Consider the following 10,695-nt stretch of genomic DNA (forward strand, 5'->3'; position numbering starts at 1 on the left):
AACTGATTTATTGAACATTTCGACCATCCACCAGAAGCAATTTGTTTTCGTAATTTATATTTAAATGCCAACCGAGTAGAAGCGGAACACTGTATTGACATATTGGAAATAAAAACACTTCAACAATATTTGAACTTATGATTACAAAAACAGGAATAACATCCCCCAAGCCATTATTAATTTCATATGCCAAAGTATTAAAACAAAGAATTCAAATTTTGATAAATCTGTATTAGCAGAAGCTTCATTTTTTCATAACCCAGTTTTAGTAGCTTTATTTATAATATTTTTTTCGGAAAATATGGCGTCAGCATGTCTAATTGCTATGACAAATTTGTGAAAAAAAGGTATTAGGTATGAGAGATGTGCAGACAAATTCCATTTTTTCTCTTAACTCAAAAAGCTTTTGGAACAAGTGGTAAGCGCATCCATCATAATATTAAAAATATTTCAGATTAACAAAAACAAATTAGTTATTGGTTAATTAATTCTCTGCATCTGTTTTATGCAGCCTTTATGTAAAAATGTTATCCATTCACATGAATCGGAATAAAAATTCTATTTGTTCAGTTGAACGTATACAAAATTAATGGTTCCAAATTTTTCATTCAATTTAAATCGGAATATAAAAAAAAAACACAGGCGAATGTTTTCAATTGTAATGCTCAGTATTTTTCGTCCATATAAAACGAATTAGGCTTTCTGTTTGTCTTTTATACAGTTCGTTTCCCCGATAAAGATTTGTTTACTGAGTTAGACTGCGAGGGCTGGATTTTTTTTGCTAGATTTAAATTGCCAAAATAGGATTATTTAATCCGCCCCTCTATAAATTCAATCAAATAATGACACACGCACACACACATTGGCATAAAAACGAAACTAAAATTTCATATCGATTATTTGGTTATCTTCATTCTACCACCAAATCTACAGTCAATTGTAAAATAACCCAACGAAAATACAGGGTATTTTAGCCTTAGTATAATTTATAATTTTATGTAGAGATTAATACATATAAAAATTGAAGGCAAACACTGGAAAAAGTCGCTAATTTTTGAAAGCTAGGAAGTTAGATAACTCAGGACAGGGAACGTAGTCAAAAAGAAACCACTTCGAAAAGGATTATTAAATATGTAGGTTTCAACCACGGTTTTGTACGGACCTTATAATGATGACCTCCCAAGGTACAACTAGTTAAATATTATTTATTTTTTAAGTAATACCCGAAGGCATTAATGTAAACCTGAAAATCAATGTTTAGTTGAAGATGTTCGAAGCTCTTCGAATGGGAATTCGAATGGCAACGAAATTCCGAAATCGTCAACAACGGCTAAACAGAGAAGATCGCGAACAAATTTCACCCTGGAGCAGCTAAACGAATTGGAGAGACTTTTTGACGAAACTCACTACCCGGACGCTTTCATGAGAGAGGAACTTAGCCAGCGTTTAGGACTTAGTGAAGCAAGAGTTCAGGTAATCCCAAGAAAACCTTTCCTTTTTTTCTCAGTTTAATTGTCGTTAACAATATTTAGTTCACGACGCTTATATAATTTTGTTGCTTTTGCTATTTTGGTGAACCTATAACTACATCAGGAAAAGGCGCAAAAGGTCTTGCAAATAAATTATGTCAATCATCACAAGGGACACACGATTTTCGTGACCTCGTTACAACATTTATATGTATGTAACTCCAATAACCTATTGGGATCCGTCAAATGGGAGGAGCCTAAAAACATGGCGCCGATTAGGGAAAATTTATCGTAGTTCCTATAGTGTACCGTGCAATTTCCAAGTTTTTAAATTACGATAAAATGATAAGTATTGACACAATATGTGATTGGGCTGACACAAAGCCTCGGAAAGGAAATTTCGTTGAAGGTGAGCGTGTTTTTAATGCCAATCACATTATAAAATTCGGAAATAACAAATCCGGAAGCTAGCCTTCAAATTCCGTCAAGTTTACTGCCTACTTTTTACAAACTTCGGATTTAAAAAGTGATTCACGTTATATAATTGGTGAGGTGATTCTGGGTGATTTAAGCAATATCATATCAATGACTTGCACGTGCAAAGCCGATTTAAGAGAACGTTGCAAACACATTATTGCAACTTTGTTGTATTGCAGCAGGTAGGTTCTTAACCTCAAAATACTTATATCGTATCATTAGAATTGTGTTAAATCAATTACACAGGAATAAATAATTTCTCACTTTATAATTTTAGTATGATTCTAGTTTTAAATATTAAGGTTATGGCTGATGGTAAATACTTGCTGAAATATAATCATGTGCATTAAAATGACGTGAACAAATTTTTATTCCGGAATTCACTTCTTTGATACCTACTGCTTTCATCCAAGCTTCTATTAGTTTACTTTTTTCTCTAATTTTCCGAATATATTTTTTACATATATAAAACGGTTAGTTTTTATTGGAAAGTAGTTAATGTAGGTGAAGAGTGAAGATCTATGTCTGAAGTGCTATTGCAGCTTTTCACTGAACATATTAACTTTTTATTTGATTTAACTTTAGAAGAAAACTTCGTCGACTCCATCATCAAAAAAATTTTTACTTTTTTAACGTGTTTTATTATTTTAATAAACAATTTTACAATTTGCGTGCACAGTTCCTATGTAAATTTTTCCCTCATTCGAGTTATAAATTTTGCCACCAGACGGTGTATGCCCATTTGACGGATCCCAATACAATATCTTTTTCCTATCATTTTAATTAAACCTCTTTTTAACTGTATATAGGCATCACAAACCTAACGTTTTCAGGTAATTTATTGAACCATTGTGTTTCTCCCCTTTTCATTAACTTTATTAATTAATCACAAAGAAACTTAATTATGCTTCTATAAAACGTAACGTTTCTCTTATATTAATCGGCATATTTCAGTTTTAATTAGTTAATCGTCCTACTAATTCGGGTTTATATACCTACCTCCCGTTACATTTTCTCAGTGAAATAAAGGGGAACAATGATTTAAGTTCCTTTAATATTGAACAATATTCCAATAAGAGTTATTACGTATTTAAGAAATTCAAAACTCATAATGAAAGTAATTCACAATGAATGAAAGGTGATCTATATGAAATGAGTGAAAGTCCAACTTAGAATAGTTCACACAACGCGAAGGGTTTTGTAAGTGCGAAAAACTTGATGACGGACAAAGGTGTTGTCCAAATTTGGTCAGATAGTGTATGCGTTTTATCACCTTACCCCATATCTTAAACTTGTAAGGAAAAATTCGGTTATTCTCTGACTAAATGAACAAAAATATTCTTTTCCGAGGTTAGAATGGATAAAGCAATTGGAAGTAAGTATCTGAGATGAAGTTAGAGAGTGATTTCGATTGTTTTTACCCTAAGTGTTTCCAAAGACGCAATCAATCAGTCGCGAAAGTTGAACGGTGTCGTTAATCTAATACTTAATCGACGTTAGATCGCTCCCCGCACATCATACGTATTCATTAGGCAATTATCTCTGTTAGAAGCATTAGCCTGACTAAATCGTGTGGAACCGATGTCCATTCGATAAAAACGGCGACCAAAAGACCTTACCGCTTCTTCCCCGCCAGCTATAATTTTTCGCAACAATGACACGTCCCCGTTTTCTTAATATCAGCTTTTAGAGAACACGAATACTACTTTGAAAATGGTGTAATAACTGTAGAAATTAATAAAACATATACCAAGTGCATTTCTTTGCTCTATTTCCGAAGTGTTAAAGCAATCAGGACCACCTACAAAATATCCCTGGACAAAATATGAATCACTTTCATAATATTTTATTCAATAAATTTACGTATTTTCAGTTTTTTATTTTGTTAGTGAAATATTTACAGCTAGGACTGCAACGTAGAGAAGTAAATATTAGGAAGGGATTCAGACAGGGATGCACACTGTCAAACGGAATAGAACAGGTTAGAAGCCTTCGAAATGTGGTGTTACAGACGAATGATGAGGACACCGTGGATAGAGAAGGTTAGAAATGAAGAGGTATTAGAAAGAATAGGAGAACAGAGGACTTTATGGAAGTCAATAAGAAATAGGCGAAATAGATTGATAGGACACCTTCTCAGGCATGAAGGTCTAGTCAGAGACATGTTAGAGGCAGAAACAGGACTTAGGAGGAGTAAAAGTAGACCTAGATTATATTACTGTTAGCAAATAATTAAGGATGTGGGTTGTTCTTGTTTTAGGGAAATGCGAAGATTAGCTCAGGATAGGGTAGAGTGGAGGTACGTGTTTAACAAGTCTTAGTAGGACTGACGACCTTATGATGATGATGAGTGAAATATTTCGTTGTCAGGATATTTTGTCTGAGTTTTTTTGTCTTGGGAATATTTCGTCAAGGATTTTTTTGTCGGGGTTCAAATATCATGTAACCCCCAGCTGTGTATATAGTAAAATCTGCAACTAAATAAAAAATTATAAAATAAACCTATTTAAGTCATATTCACTTAAAATTAAAATTTTTGAATTAATAATTGAAAACTAAGGGTCCTTTGAACTCTACCCAAGCTGCTGAGCTATGTTCTGGAATTGTATCGATATTTATTTTTGATAGGTAACTTTTCTATTTTTTTTGCTTACAAATGATTTGGAAAGCACAAGAATGCTAAATAATTCCGTTTTAATTGTAAATTAGGTCTTATATCCCAAATATAGCACAGGTTCTTTAAACTAAGGTATTCCATTATTATACATGGGGTCGATAGCCTTAAACTATGCTTTATAATCCTTTTTCTTGGAGTCAAAACCCAACACTTAATATATCCTTTACTGGAACCATAAGTACCTCACTTTTTTTGCAGGTTTGGTTTCAAAATCGACGAGCCAAATGTCGAAAGCATGAAAGTCAAATACAAAAAGGTAAGAAATTTACATTTTTATTACATTATACATAATGCCAAAAAAAGGTTATAAAACTATATATGCCTATATTCCAAATTTGGATTCAAGAAATATTCCTTCTGATGAATCTTCATTTTTATCTTCTTATTTTGAAGAAAACATCAAAATAATGCGAAGGTTTTCTAAAGATGAGTGAAACGAATGAGATTGTGATAAAAAATTTTTGGCTAAGTAATTTTGTTAAAACGAGCTAGTGGGTTGATAATTTATTCTGGTCGTCAAAATCGAAAGTTCGGTATATCATGTTTATATTCGCTAAAGAGGAAGAATACGACAAAAATGATGATGTAGCAAACAAAGAAACTCATAAAAGTTCGATGAAAATGCCATTATTTCTTTGAAACTCCAGCAATTACGACCGGAAAGTTATCGTCAGAAAAAGCGTTGCAGTGCTAAAGAATACCTCGTCATAAATTCGAATTATAACATAAAATTGTTCGCAAGGAGTGGAAATCTCCTTTAGAAACCCTCGATTCATAATAACCCGAAAATCGCAATAATGGTTTTCTCGGAATGGAAATGAATATTGAATAATATCGTCTACTATTGGTATCGTTTAAAATCTGCATTGTTCTGGACAATATCCAGTACATTTAAATTTAAAAGGAAAATAAATTAAATGAGCGTTATCCTTAAAAGAATAAGGAAAGTGTGAAATGAATAGGAGTTTTCTTTTTTCAAGAACGTTTGATAAAACAAAGAAGTCTGAAGTTGGGTGTAAAAAGGCAAATATAAATATTTAATGGTAAGGTAGACGTGGGAGGGATGAAAAGCGAGAATAAAAAGCGGATTTAGAAAAAAGGTATCCGGAAAGGAACATTACCTGCCAGCACATTCGTCAAGTTCCAGAACATTTTGAACGAATTAAAGTAGAGTTAGAATCCGCTTGCAAATGTAATTTGGAAGAAGAGGGAGGCGAGGTAAGGGTGCTGTGTTGATGTGGATGTAAGGCAGTAAGTGTAATTTAGTGTCCCCTCGGGTTCGTCCGCGGCAGGACTCGCGTCCCAAATACTGGGCTCTCGGAAAATAGCCCTCGAGGGGAATTATTTGATTTGATTGAAAACTAGCACTGACTTGTATTTTTTTAGTGCACTCTTCTGTGCAAATTTGATTATCCACCGCAGATTTGTTAGGGAAACGCGGCCCATGACATATTCATGGACCCAAGAATTATTGCCAGTAACAAAAATAACGTCTCACCCGCCGTCCGTTCAGTTTAAACAACTTCAAACATTAATAATACAAACACTCTTTTCTTAAGACCATATCGTCAAGTTCATTAAACCTGCAGAATCCTTAATAATATTTACCTATCCTTATTAATATGTAATACTAATAAGAATATTTACTCCCTAATTATAAAAGTTTCGAGCAAATTTAACGTAAATAAGCCTTCAAAAACTGAGTAACTTAACATAACATATAACATAACTCAAAAAATTTTCTTCGTGATCAGTTTTCTGTCGATATCGATTTCGATCTCATCAGCACGCCGTTCTGACGGATCACAGAATAATGTACCTGTTGCTATTAAATTAATTTTACTACAGTCATGGAACGTTAAGAAGTTATAACAAGTTGACGTAAGGGAAACCTTGATTAATATTACATTTGCACAGCAAACCTGGATACATTAACTTAGAACATACGAGAAACCTGGATACTTTAACATTTATTTCCACCATAAAAAAATGAAATATTTGAGAACTACTGCTGAAAAATTTGCTCATAACATTTGAAAAACCCCGAGTAATTCAAATACCACCACGATGTTGTTCATCATAAAAGTAAATTAACAGATAAAAGCCAAAAGTCAGGATTTGGAAGAATCTAGATTAGATAACGACCACTAAAAGAAAAAATTAAAGAAAACCAAAAACGACTAGTATCTCATTAATAATAATAGTAATTAATGTGTTCTTTTTTCTAAATATAGGGATGATGCACAGTCCACCGTTGAGTACACCCCTTGAACCGTGCAGAGTTGTACCCTATGTAAGCGTTCCCGCTTTGAGAGGTTTACCCCTAACAAATAACAGTTACGATCGGATAAATTCGTCTCATTTTCCCCAACCTGGGCCCCCTTTTTCAGCTTTTGATCCAGCTTTCCTATCTGTGGCACACCAGGTAGATACAATTTTCCTATTAATATCCAAATCTAAGAACCACCCCTTCTGTAACGATACACCCTTTTTTAATGTTTTAGTACGCAGCAGCGGCAGCTGTCGCCGTGGGGGCAGCACCTACTGCCAGCCTATTCTGCCACCCTTCGTATCCTATAGGATTCGCAGCGTTGGCGGTGGCGCACAAGAACAACAGCATAGCAGATTTAAGGCTCAAAGCCAGGAAGCATGCGGAGTCACTCGGGCTGACGGTTTCGGAAAAAACTGCTTAAAATATTGTACATTGCCTCTTATTCAATAAACTGTATAACAATGGTCTCGAACGTCATTATCCTTCAACATTAAAGGATAACGAAAATAAGTCAGAAAATTTTGTATGTCATCTTAACACTTATTCTTTGTTGATAGAGGGTACAGGATGTGGTGGGCGGATACGAAGTGGGGAGAAAAGGAAGCGGTTAGATGCATAAACATTCGATGTTTTTCCATAAAATTTTACCACATTAATACATAATAGTATCCTGGCGGAAGACATTCCCATTATAAATAAATTGGTTGGTGACGTTTTCCCCTCCCCTTTGATCTTCTCCTCCCTCCCTGCTCCCTTGCTATCCCCTCCATCATGCCACAAGGTATCAGTTAATTATTTTAAAAGTAACCAAATTTTATGAAAAAACTCCAAAAATTGATTTATTTTTGTTTTTGTTAGTTTTTACACCTCCGCAGTTCCTACACCCCTCGTTCTCCGTGCTCCCTCCTGTCCCCGCCATTCCTTCATGCTAAATATCGAAATTCTAAGCCCCTAAAAAAACCAAAAAGAAATATGTACCTACCGAATAGCATCATTAAAAAGTTGAAGTTGACGATGACTCACAAAATCTTCTTCTTTCTATACAAGAAATTTCGTATTTTTTTGACTTTGTTGCATAATTTGTATTTTATAATCTTTATCACAGATAACGACATTGTAAATAATAACTAATCCTTTAATAATAGAGTTAAGGTCCTTACTGTATTTACATTTTAGTGATACTTAGAGCGTTATAATTTTTTGGAAAGAACAATAAATAAAATAAATAATAATCGAAACGACCACATTTCCTAAATTATTTCAAATGGTTTTACTTATGTAATTAATAATGCAAAGGCTGAAGAAATATTTTAATTTATACTTCAGGAATTGGTACCAAAAGGATTCAAATTTCACTTTTGTTATACCTATTTTTAAACCACTCGAAAGGTGAAAGGTATTGATCTATGTACATAAATAAAATTATGGTCAGGTTTGTCGATATGCATCACGTAAGAACTACTAGATAGATTTTGATGAACTTTTTTTAGTTTTATTCTTTAGACACTTAGTTTATATCTTCCATAAAAATTATCACTATATTCCTATTTACTATAAAGTGTCGAGCAGGAGAGGGAGGCAGTTTCTACTTCTGCCACATCGTAATGTGACAGCCGCTTATCATTTTCTTTTGTGATGGAAATCGTATAAGATTAGAAATTATTTGATTTACGCCAATAATACCACCCTAATACATTCAATTCTTTTTTAAAATATCACTTGGAAGACCTGAGAAAACGTTTTTTGAATCATCCTGATGATTAAAAGATTCAGAAGCTACGAATTCCAAAAATCGACAACTGGATAAATGCGATCAAAATCACAGACAGACGAAGGACTAAAGATCAAATTCGGTAATTCAAAGATGTAATCTACATTCCCAATTCTCTCTTTTTCACTAGTGGCAATTCATGTCAAATCAGTATACGAAAACTTGCGGTTATTGAGACTTTTGAACAAAATATTTCTCAAAGTTTCAAAAACTTGTGTTGGTCCTTTAACCATAAAATCATAAAAGAGCGCGATAATAATCAGGGGCGAAACAACTGGCGAAATAAAAACCGTTTCACCCCCAAAAGTTTTACTGACTCTAATAATGACCAAATTTATTCCCAATTTTTTTAGACGTCCAGCATCATCCGAATTAAAGTTCAGTTGTGTTCGAATCAATGACGGACATTGGAAAAAAATGTTCAGAATTATTTTATATGACAGTAAATCAATTTCAGTTAGAATCATATCATTGGACAGTACATGTCATGAGCAATTACAACCAGGCGTTCGTTGATTGGACCTAATAGGATTAGTGACCGAACTTCAGTAGTACAAACATGGGGTAGAAATTTTTCAGCCGCATATTTATACTATTATTTGTTTCTGTGCTCACTGAAACAACCCTCACTTTTACTACACCCTCCCTTCGCTTCCATCGTCTTCATCTAATAAAATTACTAGCCGCAATTAATAAAATCTTGTTACTGATGTTTCGGAAATGATGCAAAGTTTGTTTCAAAAAGATCTTACTATAAAAAGCTATTATACTCATACAGGTATTTTTTATTTCGGGAAAATAATTATATATAATAAACATATTTTGCTTCCAAAAATTGTTGCTTTATTTGGCTGTTCCTATTTTAATTAATGTAAGTAACTATCAAAATTAAATTGTAAAATTTTTGGATAATTGTCTATTGACTACTTAAAGAAAATTATAATGAATTAGAAGGGTAATGTTATAGTTTTTCACTTTTAATTAAAGAAATCTAATCACAATATCAAATTAAACAAACAAATGTGAAAAAGAAAAATTTTAAGACGTGCCTGACACCTGCAGTGAAAATTACGAACTAATATAAGTCCTTCATTAAAGAATTATCCTTTTAAAAATGTTAAAGGAAATACAGTAACTTCAATGAAAAAGAGCGTTTAAATTATGTAGGTTAATAATATATTTGAATTTACCACACTTTTTCAAGCTTTCCTTTCACTTTTACTAGGATAAAAGCAAAAATGCAACTTTCTGCAATAGACAAAGAAATCCTGAATATTTTTACTGTACTATGGAAAATAGTCCTTCAAAGAAAAGAAAATGATTTTACACAGGTCCTAAAAAGCACGACAGTTTTCCAAAAGCTTTACAGTTTTCCACCTCTACCCTTAACGGCTCGACAGATATCTGTAACTCTCTAACTATGGCCTGTCCCTGTTCACGAACCCTTACACAACGTCGGTAGCTGCAAAGGAACTAAAGAGCATACAAAGTTCCCTACTCCAAGGAAGAGGGTGCTGTGTATTGAATTCGAACAATATTTTTTTCCTTTCGATTTGTATAAATAAACACGAGTTTTAATTTTAATAAAGTAACAAAATTTCATAAAACAGTAACAAAATTGTCATTTATTAAAATGGCATTTGTTAAATTGTTACTTAATAATTTATACATACGTAAGTACATCTTTTCAAGCTTCATCTAATACAAGGAATTTTTAGCGAAAAGCATAAAGTTAAATTATCAAGTTATTATTTCCCTGATCAAAAACCCTCAATTAAAGGATGAAACGTTCTAATTTTTATCTAAAAAAGTAACTTTTCATCTAATAAGTTTATTATTTAAGGATTACAAAACAACAAGGATGCAAAAATATTCAAATAAAAGCTATCTTCGGCGCAAAAATATTTTGGTATGTACAGGGTGCTCTGTCTAGTAAGTCTACTATCACATATTATTTGAATTAATTTAATAATTAGGGGTCTGCATCATAAAAATGTAGTTAAAAATGATCCAAAAAGGATTGGAGACT

General features: G+C 33.0%; 1 protein-coding gene across 1 annotated transcript; it reads left to right on the top strand.

Annotated features, from left to right (window-relative positions):
• The first annotated feature begins 1,106 nt into the window (after positions 1–1,106).
• LOC108735208 (short stature homeobox protein 2) lies at positions 1,107–7,316 on the top strand. The gene is made up of 5 exons (XM_018467049.1): positions 1,107–1,184; positions 1,262–1,473; positions 4,822–4,879; positions 6,858–7,048; positions 7,128–7,316. The coding sequence occupies exons 1-5, from the start codon at positions 1,169–1,171 to the stop codon at positions 7,314–7,316; spliced, it is 666 nt and encodes a 221-aa protein (XP_018322551.1). The 5' UTR covers positions 1,107–1,168.
• The last annotated feature ends 3,379 nt before the right edge of the window (positions 7,317–10,695 follow it).

The sequence above is a fragment of the Agrilus planipennis genome, unplaced genomic scaffold (genome assembly GCF_000699045.2).
Source record: "Agrilus planipennis isolate EAB-ADULT unplaced genomic scaffold, Apla_2.0 scaffold15, whole genome shotgun sequence".
Taxonomy (NCBI): domain Eukaryota; kingdom Metazoa; phylum Arthropoda; class Insecta; order Coleoptera; family Buprestidae; genus Agrilus; species Agrilus planipennis.